Raw genomic sequence first — 20,009 nt, forward strand, 5'->3', positions numbered from 1 at the left:
CAAAATTCCCTATCTTTTCTTTAACAAATGTAACCTCGCTGATTTTGTCACGATTAACTCACGCTGTCTCGGAAGTAGAAGTGTCTGGCGAGTTTTGATTGTCTGCATGAAAATATCGTCAATGAATCTTATAAAGTTGGATTGAACATAGAGAAAATGATGAAATACATCACTTTTAAGGACAACTGAAGCGCGGTAAATAAAACCTACCATCGATATTGCCAAAGAGAAGAACAGCTTATACATCAACGTAATAATAATAAAGATCCCGCAACACTGAACCATCGCTCACGTAAGCGATCTGTTTCATGTCTTCGTTACACGGGCTTGGTACTGAAGGAACTTTAATAAAAAGACTATTTCAACTCACTAAACAGCGACTCTAAGTAACCAAGGTGAAAAGTAATCTTTACCTGCACAACGAGAGAATATTATTCTGTCAAGCAAGACGACCAAGATGTGGAACAAGAATGCACTCGCAGTATTCATGCCCGGTTCACGCCGTACTGATGTACTCACCGCTCAGTTAACAGCAATACTTTCCGCCAATTACGTTTTAACAATGTAGAGTTCTTAGAAGCAATTACTTCATGTCGACTTCGCTAAGAAGTGCGCGCTTAGAAGCGATAACGATGCCCGTGTGCTTTTGAGAAAGGTAAACAGTAACAAAATTAAAAGCTCCCTTCTGCCAGTAACATGACAGAGTTGACAGGCCATGCAAATAAGATTAATTTTCTTCAAGGCCTGAGTATCCAACCGGTATCAACTGTAATTGTCAGCTTCCGGCCGGCTTCATGTTTTATTGACTATTTCACTACGAACATCTGTTTTAGAGAATTTCACCTTCGCCGCACAAATGGGACCATGTGAAAACAATTTAAAGTGTCTCCTCTACTAATTTAAAGGAGACATGACAAGAAAAATACCTTAAGGTAGCTGTGTTTTATGCAAATTCTGTTTAGATTGTAACCTCGAAAACAGTTGCTAAAAAATACTGACCTGACTACGAGAAGTTTGTGAAAGTTTCGCCCTATTAGCCATAAAATAAACAAATGAATAATAAATAAATGAATAAAGGCTGATAGTTTCGAAAGAAACTGTTTGGGGCTGCGTCGGTGGGAGTAACGAAATAACTTGGATATATCAACAAAGTTGAAGTGGTAAATTGGCCACCGTAACGATTACAAAAGCTGACGTTTCGAGCGTTAGCCCTTCGTCGGAGCGAAAAGAGAAATTGTGGGTTGTGTGTGCTTTTAAACACGAAGGCGCGCTATAAAAGGGCATTGGCTCCTCCCCCTAATTTTGAATTCACCCAAAAAAATAAAGATGGTGGACGATGAGGAGAACCGCAACGAACACTTAGTATTTGTTATACACGTGAAAAGCAATAAAACATACCCAGAAATGGTCGAAAAATATCAGTAGAGTTATTTTACTGTGAGTAGTTTTGTTTGGAGTACAATATGTCCTCGTTTCGTGTAAAAAAACTTGCGTTATTTCGGTCGAATTCGAATAGCCCGCCATTTTGAGACTCCCCTACCCAACAGGCTAACTGTGGGGCTATCTTTGTCGATTGTGAGTCTTCATTTTACCGGTGCAGTGGTAAGCAGTGTTCCAGTGAATTTATGCGCCAATATGCGATATATTTGAGGCCGGATCGAGCAGTTACGCGAAGGAAATAACCGTCATTTCGCTTTGAAGTTGACTTAGAGAATTTCTGTTAGTGTGAGACCTTTTGTTGAGGTTACTCTACGATTCGACTCGGAAAATGGAAAGCTTTCCCCCTCCAGATAAAAAGAAACGTACAGAAATCAACAAACATGCAAATGCACGGCGAGATCCAGCGGAACGAAACCCACATTTCAGTCTCACAATTGAAGTCAAAAAGGATCAGCAAAGTCGTTTGGAAGCTATCAAACAGAGGCTAAGCAACGCTAAATCGGCTCTTGGTATAGATAGAAAGTCTTCTACCACGCAAAATGCTGATTTAATAGAAAGACTCCTCTCGTATTTTGAAATGATTTGTTCATCAACTGTGGAAAGTAGCTCTTCATCCATCACCAAGAATAGAGAGCTTTAGATTCGAGTGCGAGAACGAGGACGAGTACGAGTTTTAACCGCGCGAGATCTGGCACTAGTATCTCGTACTCGTAGTCGCGCTCACGAAATTTGTAACTTTAGATTGTAAACAAATGTATCGATCCGAGTGCGAGGGTTTAACTGTCACAATCTCGCCATGTTTAGCCAAAAAAACTATCCCATTAGCATCCGTTTACCTCCTTTGCGATTTATGAAATCACAACGATGAGAAGGCAACATCCTTACAAGCAGTATGAAAGGATTGACGATGTTTTTGACGCCATTTCTCCTGAAGAGTTTGCAGCCGAGCTCAGGTTTGGCATCACAGGATTGCCTCTCCTTCTTCGGGCATTAGCAATTCCAGAAATGTTTACTTGTGCCAATGGCATAGTATGTTCAAGAACGAAAGGACTGTTCATTTTATTGAAACTTTTTTCTTACCCATGTCGTCCCTCGCATATGATTCCTCGCTTTGGTCGGTCAGTGCCCAAGCTGAGCTTAATCTTGAACGAGGTGATCAGCTTTATTTACAAACCATGGATACTTGCTCAAGGATCTCGATCAACCCTGGCTGAGTAGCCAACATCTGGAAGACTTTGCTCTTGCTGTCCATGGAAAGGGAACAGCTCTTGAGAATTGCTAGGGGTTTGTAGACCTGACAGTTCGCCCAATTTGTCGCTCAGGTGAGAACCAGCGTGTATCCATTGGGCCCAAAAGGGTACATGCCCTAAAGTTTCAATCATTTGTTGCGCCAAATGGTGAATAGCCAATTTGTATGGACCAGTTGGTAAGCTAATACGATTATTTGCATCGTTCTGCTGTAATGCCTCCCCTTATTTAAGCCCCCAAATTTGAAACTGAATTGAAGTGTCACCACCGTAAATCCTCGAATTAGCGCCTCCTCGAATAAGCACCCCCTTCGAATAAGTGCCTCTCCTATCGACCAAAATTTTAAAAAAGTACCCCCCTAAAATAAGTGCCCCCTCCCCTCCCCTCATTTTGTGGATGAGTACTGAGACAGCAAAGGATGCATAGTTTTCATGTAGTATTAGATTTGTACATTGCACTAATGGCGAGTTAAACTCTGGGATCAGTTTTTTATGTCAATGAATAGTTAATTTTGTTTATGTGTAGATGATGTTTCAAAAAAATTGGTTGTGTCAGGCCACCATTTGGGAAAAATTAAATAAGCACCCCCTCTCAATTAAGTCCCCCCCTTGAATAAGTACCCCCATTTTCTCATAAATTTGAATTAAGCTCCCTGGGTGCTAATTGATTTGAGGATCTACGGTATCTACACCTAGAGGAGTGGGCTGGAAAGATCAAATCTATCAGGAAACATTTTTGGTAGTCAGCCCCTTGGTAAGAGCTTCATTAAATGTAGCCTACCCTTGAATCCTTACACAAATATCTATAACCCAGCCCCTACTAAATCAAAATGGCTATTAACCAATTAACTTGGAAAATTGAAAAAAAAATGAAATCACAATCTGTAACTCAACAGTTACCTGCAGCTACAAGAGTGTTATAACACTAGCTACTGATATAAATCCAAGTATGTTTACTCTATAAATTTTCATTTCAGAGGGTAAAAGGCATGATGCTGGTAGGTTAAGAATGTCTGGCCTCTTTCATAACCTTCAGCAGCATTCATTTGATACCAGTGGAGAACCACTGTGTATATATATGGCAACCTCGCCCATCCACTCAGAATTCATCTTCAAGGATGAAGTAAAGTCAGGGAAGCTGTGGAGTGGGTGTTTAGCAACCTAGTAAACATACTTCGCTTTCCTAGATTTTAAGAAGAACTTAAAGATTGGATTAAGTCCATTAGGTGTAATGTATTCAGTGTGTGCTCTGCTTAGGAATGCATGTACCTGCTTATCTGGATCAACTACAAGCACCTATTTTGATATTCAACCTCCTACAATAGATGATTATTTTCAGTTTTAAAGCTCTTGATTTGCTACATCATAGTTAGTACTAACTATGGCTACAGTTAAGCAATGCAATTTGGCAAAGTGATGAGAAGATAAAAGAGAAGAATTGAACGAAATTATAATTGTAATTATATTTTCTGCTTGTAAATTTCTATGTATAGTTAGCTATGAAAGGAGTAATTGATGAATATGGGATGTGGATCCATGGCCATCAATTTTTTTTTTCCTTACTGGAGAATTTTCAAATCTAAATTTACTTGAGAAAATCAAAACTGTAAATATGTATAATTTTTAATTTCAAAACAGCTGAACTGAGTTTGTAATAATAATGCAGTACATTTATATGATACAACTAAAAAAGATGTAAAAATAATGTATTCAGATATTTTACCATACAAACTCTTCCTTAGTTTTCATTTCATAAATATAATGGTATTACTGTTTTGACAATAATTAATGAGAAGCTAATAAAATGTTTCAGTGTTCAAGGTTTTATCATAGTGTTCGGCGATTTTCTTCCAAGATATACCTCTCTCTTTTGAATCTGGTCAGTACTTGTGAGGCTCTTCAACCACTACTTCTCTGAGAAGCATAGTTTCGTGTTTCCTTTCCAAATAAAAAGTTCTCGTTTCGCCATCGCTACGAATTGAAGAAAGTCGGGAAAGTGTCAACAAAATCACAACAATTCACTGTTTATATCTCTCATGCATGGTTAATATTCAAAGGGTGAAAGTGCTTTTTAAGGCCCTCATTTTTCAATTTAAATTTATTCGACTGGCGATATGTTGTTTACGTGTGTAGATCTCAGAATTTCGTGAAAATAGGTCGGCCAAAACGTATCAAAAACGAATGGAATCAGGGTTTGTAATAACATTCAATTCGATAAAACCTCTGTATACGGCTTTAAGTTTGCTTTTGCTGACTTAGAAAACGACTAGGGTAAGTTTAAAATACAAAATACTCACCTTTCGAAACTCGTTCTCTGGAGGACGACTTCTGGTCAAAATCTCGTTGTCGACGAGCCGCGGACGACGAGTTTCCCGCTTCCGTGACAGTGTCACGGAGAGCTACGCATGCGCAATGTGAGCACGCTAGTAAACTCGTACTCGTATTCGTTCTCGTACTCGAATCTAAAGGTCTCTATTGATGTACTCGACGGGCCGAGAACTGCTCTCTCTCAATCCGTTCAGCCATCATCTAGTTCTGTTGAAGTGCGTGACCGACGACAAACTAGAAAAAGACAGATCTATGTGGATTCTACATTGGATGATGGATGCTATGTGTGCACGAAGTCATCTTTGCAAGCACTGTGTAAATACTTCATCACAAATCCATTGTGTGAATTTTGTGGTGAAGATTACATGTACACATGGGCTTCAGCTACTTTTTCAAGTCAAGGGCACGTTTGTAAGATTGAAGTTCCCTGTGTGTGCAATGACTCAGTTACTTGGCTCAGTTCTGGAGTTTTGGGACACCCTGCAAAGTACTACGCCAATGTCAGGTGAGTATAATATGTACATGACCTACTTTGCAAGTAAGCATTATCGAATACAAATATCACAGCAAAGTTTGTCACATATATCTATAACAAGTTTACAGGTGCAAGTATATCCTCTTGTATTATGTAAATTATGGCTTTCCATTCTGTTCTCTTATGTTTTATTTCTATTATTAAATTAGTATTCTCATGTCAGTGATACAATTGAAAAAAATCTTTGCAGAATGGTTCATGCATTCACATGTACTGGACTTACTGAAACTCAGTATCGTGGTTTTACTGAGGCCGCTGGCATTGGCTGTGTGATGGACAAAACTATAGACACAAGTATGTGGTATATATATGATGATTTACCCCTATGATCTTTTGGTGTATGACTAAATGTAGCCCTTACTGTACCTTGCAGCTTATTGAGCAGTATAATTTTTTTTTGGCAGTATATAAAGACCAGGGATTTGGATATAGGTCTGTAGTCCAGGAATTGTGCAACAAGATCATGGCTGATGCAAGGATAGAAGTTAAAGCTACGCAAGGCTATATTGCAAGTGGGGATGTAAGTTGACATGCAACCAGCTACTTGTTTGTTGTGTGTGTTCAGTTTTGTTGAAGCTATTTGCAGTGGGCCAAATTTGAAATAACACCTTGTGCAGTCCTAGGTGATTTTATCTTCATTCAAGTTACCTTCACTTTCTTCAATGCCACCTTTCTTCCATTTGTTTTTTATTCCAATTACTCTTTCAGTGTATAATAACAGATGCCAGACATGACTCAAGTAGATCAGCCATGCATTCTACAGTGACAGCTATTTCTATGATGTAAGACGTTCCAACCAAATGCTAAGCCCCATGAATTTGGATAACTCGTGCCTCACTGTTCTGAAAGAATGTGTCTATCAACTTATCACTTGTCTTTGTCATTTTTGCCTCCCTGCAGCAACAAAAAAATTATTTCTGTCTGCAACTGGAGCCGTGCAGATGAAATCAGTCTATTTCCTTACCTCTGCTGAAAAATGTAGCACAGAATACCCCCTTACACCCTTCTTGCATGGCTTGTTTGCTGACTATGGGAAGAAGATGCAATGGAAAATTTGTGTAGGTAACCAAGATAGCTGTGCTGCTCTTGTAATAATTTATTTGATATGTTACCTGTGTGTTATCTAATAATCTAAAGGCATGAAACAGAAACAGGACTCTTACTGTTTGTTTATTAAAAAAAAAGTACTAAATCATTCAGGACATGACACATGTCATGTCATCCACTGAGTGCACTTCACATTTTAAAATTTACAAGACATTGACATTGGTGATGGTTGTTTTCCTCACTGATAAATTCATGATCAATTACATAAGTTCATGATTAATTACAACACTTATTATCAAGACTGAATTAATTTGAAATTAGTGTCTCTTTTTCACATTTGCATCTATTGTATTCAAGACAGTACTTGTATTCACATGTATATGATAGTGGCAATGCTTGTAGGTTTTCCATATGCCTTTCCTAGTATGTATTTGGCAGCCTGTAGGTTGTTTGCAGAAGCTCTTTAATTGTAACGATATAAGCGTACTGCTTGTTTGCATTCCTTTTCAGAGATTATGTAGCTTTGGTCTTGGAATGAGTGTATTGATGATCAAAGATGGTTCAAGGCTAAGTATTATTTTAGTTGGTTTTCCATTTTCTGTTGAAATGATTCCTTTTTTCAGTTGATGATGTTCATTCACTTCTCTTGAATGATGACATCATTTTGGATTCATATGCTCTGAAATCTTCACGACTCAGTAAAAATTATTGTAAATAGCAACTGTCCATAATCTTTATGGAGAGGAAATAAAGTGCAACCCAATTCCTTTTTTTTCTCCGAGTAGGATAAGAGCGTAAGGTACAAGCAGTGGAAGAAGAACATGGAAAATGCTGATCAGTCCCTCAAGATATTGCATAGTGGAGTCTAGAATTGTGTGAAACAATGTAACTTTTATTGTACCTTATACATTGTCATTATATAAATAAATGTATACTATTTTGGAGGGAAGTGGAAGTACTGTAATGCAGGTTTTACGAACGACGGTGACCACACTAGGGCACTCCATCAGGATTTGGCCACCGTTTTCGAACATCTTCCACAACACAGACTGGCATGACCTCTCGAACATCTCCCACGTAACATCCCAATGCTTCCTTCCAGGCTATGTAAATAGGATCGAGCCATAAACCGCGGCGGTTGAGAATTGTATAGAAACATCTATAGTCGCCCTTCCGCTTCGTGTGGTTGTTCATTCTGGGCTGGCCAAACGCTCTCAACCGTGCAGTCAAGGTCTCGCTCAATAAAACACATGGGGAAGAACGACAGTACATGCACATGTCACGCGCGACATATGCGTGAACTCCTTCTATGTGATTTGAATTTTTGGTTTCACTGGTCTCGTTCTCTTGACTAATGAGCTCGCGCTGCAGCTCGACACATGTTGCCGATGTATTTTCCTTGTCTTCGGAACCTGTGAAACAAAGCAAGATGAGAATGTTGCATGAGAACATAACCTGTTTTGACCTGGTAAAGCGCTGTAGAGGACATCGTTCGAGAACGTTGAAAATGGCGGGTAAAATATGTTTCGGCAACCTAGAAAGGCCGAGATAAGATTTTTTAGCTAGCAGTAAATGGCATACAATTCAGATTTAAAAGTATGAATAAAAAATATGGCCTTGAAATATTTATCCGCTTTGGGAGTTGCCGATCATTGGAAACAGGAGAAATTATGAATATTTATGCTTCATGGTCTGATAGTATTTTACAATACCCACTCGGATCGGACTTGAATAGAACAATTATTGGCATAGACATTGCAAATAGTGCAATAATATCAATTTTGTAATCGTGTTGTAAATATGATTCGTTCAAGAGCCAACTTACCGGGCGTTGATTTTTTTTTTCGGGGTCTCTACTCGAACGATCTCTCCGTTGTTCACGGTAAGCCAACCGCTTAGCTCCTCGATTAAACTTTCCTCTAATAAAATTGTAATCTGTGAAGTACTACTTGGTGTTAGATAAAGATATTTCATTTCTGGGGCAAGTAAAGACAGGAAAGGCACATCAATTCTCGTATACCTTACCTTTCGGGTATTCAAATCGCCCGCCATTTTAAATTTGATCCGCGCACGTCAACGGTGAGTGACAAATGAGCCTTGGTCTTCCCAGGGAAGACTTCCTTTTATAGCGCGCCTTCGTGTTTAAAGGCAGAGAATGGAGCTACGTTATTGGTGGGAACATGGCAGCGAGACAAACAAGAATAAATTAGTGGAATGAAAAGCGTTCGTTGATCCCTGTGGGATTTAGACTGCCGGTTTGAAAGATGAGCTTTTGTTCAATATTTTTACGGCTTTCCGTGCTACCTAAGTGTAAGGAAAGACCGCAGATTGCCATATGCTGCTTAGAATAATTAGGTAAATTAAAATGTCTAGCGACTGGTTTCGATGTGTCCTTGTCATTCCTTTCCACGTCTCGAAGGTGTTCTCGGAATCGGTCACCTAGTCTTCTGCCTGTTTCGCCGATGTCAGTATCTTTTTGCAACAAGTGCAAGTTATGCGGAGGTGCACGGGAAGTGATCGGTGATCTTAATGGATCGTTTAGGTCCCGATATTTTATCAGTGTTGTGAATAATTTACCTAATCATTCTAAGCAACACATGGCAATCTGCGGTCTTTCGTTACACTTTGGTAGCACGGAAAGCCGTAAAAATCTTGAACAAAAGCTCATCTTTCAAACCGGCAGTCTAAATCCCACAGGGATCAACGAACGCTTTTCATTCCACTAATTTATTCTTGTTTTTCTCGTTGCCATATTCCCACCAATAACGTAGCTCCATTCTCTGCCTTTAAGAGCACATACAACCCATAATTCCTTTATTCACTCCGACGAAGGGCTAACGCTCGAAACGTCAGCTTTTGTAATCGTTACGGTGGCCAATTTACCACTTCAACTTTGTTGATATATCCAAGTTATAAAATAAACAGGAACGCTCCAAATAAACTTCTTGAGAAACAAAATTGTACTTTTGTGCGGTTTTCAAAGTTAAGTTTTGCAACTGACATAAAAACCTAGTAGAACAAAAGTAAGACAGAAAGAAACCAAATGCGAGGATACCAGCCTCATACTACAGGGTACCAGCCTTATACTACCCCATCCTCCATACCTTCCACATCTACTGAAATATCTACGAGGGAAAGTACGAAGGCTGCTTATTCAACTCACTGTGGCCGTCAGTCGATACAATCATATTATGGACTTTAAGCAGTCAGAAGGCAACGCCATGGAAGACGTCCATTAAAAAATAAATTTATATTTTAAGCTAGAATATCGCGGAAAGATGGATGTGTTTAGTCTCTTACGACGCCTCACCTCAACTTCAGCAAAAATGTGAGCAGCGTTGGGTTCCAAATGGAAACATGATCCATTTGTCACTCAAAAAACGCAGATTTTGGTGATTTCATGTTGCTGTGCTGCAGAAGACGGCAACTGAGAAATGTACAAAATTTTAGAACACACATGCTGAGCTATTGTTCTGCTCCTTAGATCTTTTGCTTGTTTTCTAAGACACTGGTTGATATCGTCGTCGCGGTTTGCTCTATATAGCTATTATAGTTGACACTTGATAACTTGAATAATGATACCCTTCCCGATGACTAAACAGTTACTTTTTTCCCCTCTTTGCTCACGGTAACTCAGACCGTGCGATTTGCTCGAAAGAAAAAAATTCGAAAAAAATTAATGATCACAAAGTTTGTTTTTTTCCTCAAGCATCCCTTTCATCCCGATAAAGACGAAAAAAGTTCGAATTCTGATGAATACGCCAACAAAGCACCATTTTATTATTTTATTTCAGTAATTTGTTTCATCTCCTGATAACGAGGTTAGCGCGCATACCCTTGTAAAAGCGGTCAGAGAGGATACCAGTTTTTCAAGCGTCCGTAAATGGCTACTACAGGCCTTTTGTAGTTGTAACTCCACTGTATTTCATGCATGAAACTCTGTCCTTTTCACACAAAGGTGTGTATTGACTCAAGGAAAAAAATTAATGAAAGAAGCCTGAACAAAAAGGACACTTCGTCAACTGTAAAAGGCTTCGTAACCAGGGAGATGATCGAGGACTCGGGGTTGAAACACAGCGATTGCAATCTTGGCAACGTCTGAGTGCTAAGTCCGCACAAATGACAAAGGACACACAGCAACGCGGCCACCGGTGCCCACTTAGGCATGTTCCATACTCCAAGCTCTCAACAGCAATAGCAGTTTGACATAATGGACATTGCTCTCTTGAGAGCAAGGTGAAAGACTCGTCTATGACTCCAGCTGAGGGTTCATATATGTCCTTTACTAGAGACTTTACAGCCTCCGCGTTACTTTGTAAGATAACAGACTGTTTCTCCATGGATATTTCAGTTTGACGCAGTAAATCAGAAGTGCTTTCTTTGCCATTTGCCTGGCTTTTCACAGTATCTGATGAGATCTTCTTCAAACCCCCTGTATCATTGAAAGCTTCGTACACCTGAGTAACTGCATCAGTAACAGCAGAGTCAATACCTTTGGTTACCAACCAGTCGCACATTACAAGTGCTGCAACCGAGTCTGAGGAGAGAAAACAAAAATGTAAGAATCACTATGTATGGAAGCCGTATTTTGTGTAAATGGCAAATCCCTGGAGTCAGATTTAACCTTTAAGGTACATAATTATCTTTCAATTTGGTTTATGTAGAGCTAGAATTGTCTGATTTAACCAGTCCCATCCAAAACTGCCTCTCATAGGACAAGTGAAAGCCAGTAAAGATTATACTACGAGCCAACGAGTATTATGTGTGCCTAGCCCACGCTAACCTACTAAAATCAGAGAGGAAGAATCAAAAAGCTTTCAATAGCAACCTGTTTAACACTATCCATTTGCAAGATTAAAATAATAAACATAGACCCTAAATTTAACAGGGCAAGTTGAGTCAATAAGTTTGTTTTTTCTATACTCTAACATAAATAGTGTTTAAAACGGATGTTAAAAATTGCCCAGCAGTTTCCGTGACAGCCTTTGAGCTGCCCATAGGGAACTCTTCTTGAGAACCAAGAAAAAGGAAGGAAACTGAAGTGAACAGACTGAAAGTACCCTTAACCTACAATCAGTTATCTTCATGATTGTTTTCCGCTAACCTAAATGACTGACAGTTCCTGCTTTCTTTCCTTCTAACCAACTCTTTAGTGTGGCAGAAACCAAGCGTTTGTAGATGTAGTCTCTAATCCATTCAAGCTGAGCTGTCCACTTCAGCTGCTCCTCTTGATTGCCAGACAAATCATCCTCCTGTTGCTGTGATATCACTCTCATGACAGCCAGCGTGTATTGCATGATAACCAACACAGCAAACGAAGAGCCCTCCACAGCCTCAGTACTAACTACTTGAAGTGGTTTTGGTAGTTTTTTGCTATAGTACATGAGGTGTTGCAGAGCTTTACACACATCCCACTTTCTATCCAGTTGAACTTCTTCACTGGTCATTAGACGCTCCACTGAAGATGATCCCCACGCAATGTTTACGAAGCGAATCTACGCGTAAGTAAAAGTCACAACAATTTTTACACGTGTACATCGGTTGATACAATTTTTGAATGGAAATTGGTTAGACTGTAAACTCACATGAATCGGGTGAGATTCCAGATATTGCTGTGTGTGATTTGAAGGAGAAAGAAATAACGCAATGAAGACACCATTAGCGGACACTCCCACACCAGAGCACGTGAATCCTTTCTTTGCAACACAGCTCACAGCACTCGCCACTGCACCATCTTAAAAAACAAAAAAACAGACACACAAACAAACAAAAAAGAAATAAAGAGGGAAAACAATTAAGAAATGATACAAAGAAATAAATAAATCAAACCCTTAAGTACTTCATGATGATTAACATCTGGGGAAACTGATGGAACATTAAAATAGGGACACCATTTTACCAAACAACTATCTAACATCTACGTAAAACTATTCCTCAAAGACACACTATTCATACCTTAGCAAATAAGTTCGGTAAATTCTCAATGGAAAAATAACTCCCAGAAGAAAGAAGGACACATACATGGAGTTTAAATAGGAGGAATGCAACTCGGGAGATGGGCAGGTTCAGGACAGCATAGTCCGGCAGTGTAGAGTTTTTGAATATATAAATGTGCTGACGTAGACAGTGAACAATACAAGAATATCACGATGGTAGCTGAGCTAGTTAACTGTCTAAGGTCATTACCAACTGAGGTGGTCTGAACTGATCCATCCAGACTGCAGGTGAGGATAGTGCCATTTTGTGTACACGCTAGCCCCGTGATTGGCATTCTGTGAATGCCCTGTATTATTTTATAGCTTGGCTTTTGTATCAGTGCATCGTTCTTTGCAGCAACTGAAAATAGAATAGCTGATGAACCTTTACATGCCACCAGATAATGAAGTTCATCGTGTGTCTATGAAAGCAAAAAAAAAAAAAGGATAAAAACAAATATGATAAGCTCTAGCCAAACAAAGGATTGAAGGCCAAAATAACCCAGATAAGGATGATGCAAGGATCTGATATATAGTAGAATTACTTCCTTTGGAGAGTGTGGCAAATACTGAGGATACTCCTTCCTTACTTATACATTCTGCTGGATACCATGTTTGTGTTACGCTTTTCTTTTTAGATACACTTTTTATTTGTCTGAATTTCCTAGAACTAACCATCTGAACTTCAGTGTAATCTTGGTACATGCCATAATTAGTTGCCAACAGGAAATTAATATGTGTTGGAAGTAAAACATTTGGCGACAGAAGTAAGGTATTTCAAATTCCAGTGATTTGAATTATATTCATTTTTGCTAATCCTACATAGTTATCCATTGTTTTCTTTTTTAAATGAACACCTGAAGCACAGGTCTGCAGAGGTATCAGTAACTCAGTCTGTATCAGTCTGTATCAGTAACTCAGCTTTTGAAGCCCAATCAATGTGTATATTGGAATTGGAAAATTTTAGCCAAATTGTTAAGATGCACTTTACCATATCGACTACTTGGTTGCATAACCACTGCAATAAAAATACATCGTCAGCATTTGTTCATTTACTTTTCAGATTGTGCTAATTGAACAAAAAATACTGAAAAAAGGAAAGATTGACTGTTTGTCAGTTGTGGGAGGCAGACTGGAATCTGGCTTGATAATTAAAGGTAGCTTGCATGAGTAGTGTGTTTGCATGAATACACAATCCCACATGTGACCTTTCAGTCAGATATGCTGAACTTAATCACTTGCACCTAGGTAAATTTAGAGCCATAGCTAAACAGCACATGTGAATTGGAGGATTACATCTGGACAAGATTGTTTAATGACTCTCTGACCATGAGCGTGAACAGATTTAACTGCTGGGGAAACCTTAAAATAAGCTGAAGTTGGGGAAGGGGGAAGTTTTGATAGGCTGCAATGTAAGTAATTCAGCATCAATCAAAGTAATTCAGCATCTGCCCCAATCTCCTCATACTATGGTGAATTACTGAAGAAATTAACAATAATTATTGTCTACACACCAGTTGTGAATGTACCCACTCCAAGCACAGGACTTGCATGTCATCCTTGTCTCCCCACAACACATACTCTGCAACTCCACTGATGGATGGCAACAGCTTGAGAATGAAAATCTTAATGAGACCATTTGTACTCCCAACAGCCAACAACCCTGCAGATAATCAAAACTATTATTCCATCAAATAATTTTGCTCATGCAATTGGTCTAAATGCATCACACGATCAAATACGCCCCAGCTAAACCTGGGGAATATCCCAGGATATAACCCAAGAGATATTCCCCAAGTTTCAAACATTACATCTACTACGGTAAAAGCATTCATGTAAAATTCAATCCAAGTTGAAATAGCATTTGGCTTTAGTTAAATAAAAAGGGACATAATTTTTGTTCATGATCACTGAGAAGTAAACATCCCACTCAGCAAAATGTCAGCTGTTTGTGAACATTTTACCCAAGTATTGCAATAGCCTCCATTTCACCCGAAGAAACGCTCGTATATTTGTTGTTGGACAGTATCTATTCCCATCTTGGAACAGATAATGTCCACAGACAAATATTTGTCCATATTTCCATGCCAAATAGTGGCTAATGTTTTTTCTTTAGTCTCTGAAGTAGAGGTAATATACAATGTCTTTAAACAACCCTTTGGTGATTAATTGTTTGAGTATGTTCCATACAAGCTGAATAATTAGTAAACTTAATTACTATTAAAACAAGCACATAAACCTCCCTTGAAGATAAGCCACACCTCGAATTTTGGAAAAAAAGTTTGCTCAGAAATGTTAAATGGACTCTGGAGATGGTTGCTTTTTTTAGTTGCTTCATCAAACATGCAAAAATGCATAAAGTTGCTAACAACGAAAATCTATAATTTTCATTGTAAGGGTATGCACATCACATATACCAACTTAAATTTCCCTTTAACCTTACTAAATTGTTTTGTTTGACCGGTGTTTTCTTCATTCCTGTCAGATTTTCCAAAGAGTATTACATAAAACAACAGGAAATCTTTAGTTCTTTTACTTAGTAGCCAGGCATTTGATTAGCAGAAGGGGTATAAGACACAAGTGGCTTTTTTAATAGCAGTATAAGACAAGGTTCCTTGTCAAGTACCATGCTCAAGGAGGCTATGGCAACATTAAGCTGGTTAAAAGATCTCTTTACAAGGAAAGATTACAACCACTCAAAAGCAAAAAAGATACATTGTAAGCTTAGGCTTATGAAGAAAAATGGCTCTTATATGAGCAGCTACCAAACTTGCAGAGGCAATGATCTATTTCCACCTTATAAATCTAATGAAGTTCTTACTAGTTTGCTATTTAGACTACAAATGTTCGATAACCAGAGTTAATTTAGGCAAATTTGAGGCACACTTTCCAGGTATTCTTACAGATTCATGTAAGCCACACCCCAGCTTTGTCGGGGAAATTTTGCCAAAAAGTGTGGTTCAAATGCAGATGCTTAAAGTATTTTATTTCTAACAATACTGTACATATATCATACATGTATAGTTGGAAATATTGTAGCCCAATGCACACTTGCAATGGGTGTTTTAATGATAAAAATTCACCTCTGTTGTCAACATTACATCACCATTAGCATCAACGTCCCTACCAACATTCTCATTGTTATTATATCAATGTCATCATAATTGTAATTCATCATTTGAATAAAAATGTATTTATTTCAAGACTTAGCTGGTACTAGAATCCTGACATGGATTGCAACACCTCCATTGTGATAAGATTACCTTGGTTTGGGTTCGTTTCTTTCCATGACAAGGAACTCGGCCATGACTGTCCAGTGTTTAGGATTCCACCCAGTTGAACTATTGCCTTGTCAACTTTAACAGGTACCATCACTTTCCAAAATATCACAGCACCACTTTGGTTACCTACAGCCAGAACTGCAAACTTTTCATCTTTAATTATCTCTTCTGTGTTATTTGAGGAAACATCTCTGCTCAGATAAAGATGAGAAAACCAGTGCAAACAAGTAAAGGCCAGGATTTCAATACGTTGTTTGAAGACAGAATATTGGTTCCTGTTTGACCCATTTTTCTTTGTAAAGGACCTGGAAACTTTCCCCCAATCTGTTTTCTTCATCACATCTTGACCCAATTCAAAATTGTTCTTTGCAAGATAACTTGAAAATTCTTGAGATAAATCAATAACTTCTTTCCATTTGGTACCAAGCAAGGGAGATAAGTAAATACAAAGTTGATCTTCTGAGTAGAGTGCTGCTATGATGCATCTGAAATAAAATGATCCAAATCCTATCAGTAAATAAAAAAATGGTGACAATTGATTGACAAGGGCCAATAGGCCAAAGATCTTTTTGTAGTGCTTTCCATAAACCTTGTGCCTAAAAAAATAATCCCATGCATGTCATTAATGGATTACTTTAAAGTTGGGCCTGAAGACTACAACAATTTCCATGTTTTGCATCTGATCTCCTGCAATACCTTCTGACAAAAAGCTGCTCGATGAAAGACAACTTCGGATTATCCTGCCTCATTTCATTTACAATAAGTCAAGCTAAAATGAAGAAATTTTTGCTGGGTAGTGCATTTCACATCTTTCCCATTGATAGATAGTTTGTGGTGTTCACTTTTCAAATAGTGCATTAACAATTTTTTGGCAAGGACACACAACAAAGGTCTACTGAATCCTGTACACAAAATAACTTTATAAAATTATGATACAACATTGACCTAAAAGATATACACAGACTAAAACGTTTCTTTACCTGCCATTTTCATCACAGTTTAGTGGTGACCATGCAACCTTGAGAAAGCCATTGCAGCTACAAGCAAGGAGTGACTGATTAACTTTGGGATCCAAACGCCAGTCTATTGATTCCACATTGCTGAGTTGTTTCTTATCAATACCCACATCATATTCTGTGTTTTTTTTAAAACCAGGAATACTTGTCTTTTTGGGGTCCACACCAAATCTCGTGGGAGATAAAGTGAGTGTCTGTTTTCATTTGTTAAGTGATAATTGTTCAAAAATAATATATAACACCCTCTGTACCTTGTCAAAGAACCCTATTATAACACTAAAGAAATCAATAAAATTAATAACAACTACGAGAACTGATAACTCTTCAGCAAAAATAGGGAAAAGCAACAACTACAATTTGGTAACTTGATCTCACAAAAATTAAGTATTGAACAAAAGTACATTATTTGGTGAACTATCTTTCCATAAGTACTCTTAATAACAACATCATTTCCTGTCATCTATTACTGAACAGACACACGGTAACGTGGAATCTGTTTGTTACATAGAAACTAACTTATTTGCTAGTTAACAGAAAATACTTTACCATCATTTACTGTGAACCATCACATTACCCTTGGACCACAGGTTTGTTCCGAAGTCAATACACGCCGTTGCTAAATTTGGCACATACATTAATCGCACGTGTACGTCGCTTTTTACTCTTGCAGATGCGCTATTCAGTATCAATAAAAATCAATGATAATAAACAACATGAAAAGGATACCAATATATAAACGCATTGATCGGTAATAACAGACACTCTATCATCAAGCGACCACGATATGGCGTTCGGATACGAAGGTAAACAGCTAAATTTTACCGTCTCTATGACTTTCGCCTCCACAGAACCGTCCGCCATCTTGACGCATGAGATATAGGGCGCGTAATCTTTGGTAGGTACGTCATGTATAGGGAATTATTATGCCCCAATACAAAAAGGACTATGTACAGAAAACGACAGATAAACAGATCCATACACAGCGATACACAGCTGTAGTAGTAGTAGTAGTAGTAGTAGAAACTTTATTAAAGTGTCAAAAAACCGTCTAGCCAGGGAACGAATCCCTTACTAATTTGGGAACACCAATTAGGGGAGAATATACAAACTAAATACAGTAGTAGATAAAATATCTATAGTTAACTGTACAGGGCTATACACAGCTATACGCAGCCGTAGAATACCGTAGAGAGCTATACACGGCTATGGTTGGGTTTCAGGTGACGTCACAAGCTTTGCTGAAGTTAGTGTCCGCCATGTTGGTGTCCCTCGGGTGTCAAATTTATGAATAATTAGTCGATTTCTATAGGGAAGCCCTCTCTCTTGTCGCCGTATTATTTCGCCAACTACATGAATATCCAGACAGAAAAAAGCGATAAAAGTATCCGGCATTCATCTTAAGGTATCCCAGTGCTCTCTGAGTATGCCGAAAGCTTAGAGAGTTGGAAGGAAAGATGTTTGCAAAAGATCTCGGTCATTGGGGTTGACCCTGCAAGCATACCAGCCGAGAAGTTCAGTCCAAAATGCTTGCCTCCTGTGGAAGCGTCGGACTTGCTGAGTTACCTCGTTCTTGAGACCAGCTTCTACACCAAGAAGCAGTTCAAGGCGTTCAAGAGTCTAGAGGCGTTTAATCAAATGGTGTCGGGATTTGTAACCTCAGTTGTAGGCAAAGTAATCGCCGGCAAGTATGCCGTGAGAGCACGAGTTTGGCATTCACAGCATATGAATGATCCTTTAGTGAACATTTGGGTCATTTCCGAAAACGATGGGACTATTTTGTCAGCCCATTGCTTGGGATGCAAAGCTGGACTGGCTGAGTCATGTTCACATATCGCAAGTGTTTTATTTATGTTTGAGGCAACTACTAGAATTCATGGCAAGCTCGCTGGGTGTCACGAAAACTCAGACACCGAAAACTCAGGTCCCTCGAAGTGTTCTCCAAGCTTTCGAAGTGCTCCATAATTCGATAGTGCATAGCATAAAGCATGAACCAATTTTTTTTATAATATAACCGGTGGAACAATGCAACAAATCCGACGCGAAAGACGGACAACAATATCAAGAGTGATTCTTCAGTGAAGCGAATCGTGACGGCGCTGCATGATGCCGAGTCTTCTTTCGCGTTGTTTTTCTCTTTCTGCCTCTTTTAAGAACTCTAGCCCAAGGGTCGCAAAATTGTCTTCGTTTTGGGACTGGTGGGCCGAGTCTCTGTTTGTATCCATTATTATCGCGAAATATTTAAGAATTTTAACAGAGCGACAACAAGGATCTGTGCAACGAAGTACAAAAAGGTAAACAAACGTCCCTTTCGGCTCGTCAAAATCACGCCACATTTTAATACTTTGATGTTGGAGCGAGCGCATTTGATACCGTTAACTGTGAATGAAAAGTTCAAAATTAACGGGAAAAATGGAGGTAAATCTAAGCTAAATGAAGTCTTGTGTCACTCTAAAATGTTTTAATACTCAACCATCGGACGATTTTGCGAAACGTGCAACTTGCGGCCTTGCTTTTGCTGCTTCAGTTGGATCAAGACCCAAAAGGTCAAAATACACGCGGGATTACCAGGAGTGATCATGAGTCGAGTTTATCTCTTGAATTTTCGAGGAGTCTGAGTTTTCGGGTCTGAGGTCTGAGGTCTGAGTACTCGGGGTGTGAGTTTTCGTGACACCCCAAGCTTACTTGCACTCAGGTAAAACGCTCATGGATTTTGCCGACATAGGTCAATGAAGTGCCGTATGCGAGGGCTAAAGACATCGATTTCTCATCGGCTAAGAAGCTCAAAGAAAAGCTCGACCAAAAAATCGAGGATCTACAACAGCCACAAGCCTCGAACCATACAACAACTTCTAGTTCCTCCTGTTCTTCCCCTTGATTTGTGATGATCTTAGGTATAGCGCATTAGATCATATATATAATGAATTTTGCGCTATAGAGATAATTAAATTATTAAATTATTATGCGAAAAATCCTTAGTCTTTATGCTTTCCACTTTTGCTCGAACAGCCAACAATAATGCATAAAACCATCCCTTCTTTCTCACATGAACTCTTCGTTAGATACGGTTTGTTTACGCTCGAGGGACACCAAGATGGCGGATATTAACCGTTGCTAAGGTACTGGTCACGTGGGTGAAACCC

At 38.8% G+C, this 20,009-nt stretch overlaps 3 protein-coding genes and 1 pseudogene across 6 annotated transcripts in view; 1 reads left to right on the plus strand and 3 right to left on the minus strand.

The window, feature by feature from the left end:
• Nucleotides 1-756, minus strand: part of LOC111320572 (uncharacterized) — a 9,716-nt gene extending 8,960 nt beyond the window's left edge. The window contains exon 1 of one of the 3 annotated variants that reach the window (XM_022923227.2): nt 414-756. In XM_022923227.2, the coding sequence (XP_022778962.1) occupies nt 414-489 (76 nt within the window). In that variant the 5' untranslated portion in view covers nt 490-756. The remainder of the gene's footprint in view (nt 1-413) is intronic. The other 2 variants (XM_022923230.2, XM_022923228.2) reach the window with 2 other exon arrangements.
• An 865-nt stretch (nt 757-1,621) lies between these two features.
• LOC148722157 (uncharacterized) lies at nt 1,622-7,541 on the plus strand. Its single transcript, XM_088737005.1, has 8 exons — nt 1,622-2,073; nt 2,313-2,469; nt 5,075-5,520; nt 5,741-5,844; nt 5,955-6,070; nt 6,259-6,332; nt 6,451-6,608; nt 7,108-7,541. The coding sequence occupies exons 1-7, from the start codon at nt 1,769-1,771 to the stop codon at nt 6,521-6,523; spliced, it is 1,275 nt and encodes a 424-aa protein (XP_088593131.1). The 5' UTR covers nt 1,622-1,768; the 3' UTR covers nt 6,524-6,608; nt 7,108-7,541.
• Nucleotides 7,108-8,759, minus strand: LOC148722158 (uncharacterized; annotated as a pseudogene). Its single transcript, XR_015992098.1, has 2 exons — nt 8,423-8,759; nt 7,108-8,009 (listed from the first exon to the last, which is right to left on the minus strand). The product of XR_015992098.1 is annotated as an uncharacterized LOC148722158 (transcript).
• Nucleotides 8,760-10,354: 1,595 nt separating this feature from the next.
• Nucleotides 10,355-20,005, minus strand: LOC111320557 (general transcription factor 3C polypeptide 4). The gene is made up of 8 exons (XM_022923210.2): nt 17,596-20,005; nt 16,834-17,063; nt 15,836-16,338; nt 14,087-14,235; nt 12,784-12,994; nt 12,183-12,331; nt 11,702-12,092; nt 10,355-11,134 (listed from the first exon to the last, which is right to left on the minus strand). Exons 1-8 carry the CDS (start codon nt 17,728-17,730, stop codon nt 10,581-10,583), a joined length of 2,322 nt encoding a protein of 773 aa, XP_022778945.1. The 5' UTR covers nt 17,731-20,005; the 3' UTR covers nt 10,355-10,580.
• Between the last annotated feature and the right edge of the window lie 4 nt (nt 20,006-20,009).

This window comes from Stylophora pistillata, chromosome 10, assembly GCF_964205215.1.
Source record: "Stylophora pistillata chromosome 10, jaStyPist1.2, whole genome shotgun sequence".
Lineage (NCBI taxonomy): Eukaryota > Metazoa > Cnidaria > Anthozoa > Scleractinia > Pocilloporidae > Stylophora > Stylophora pistillata.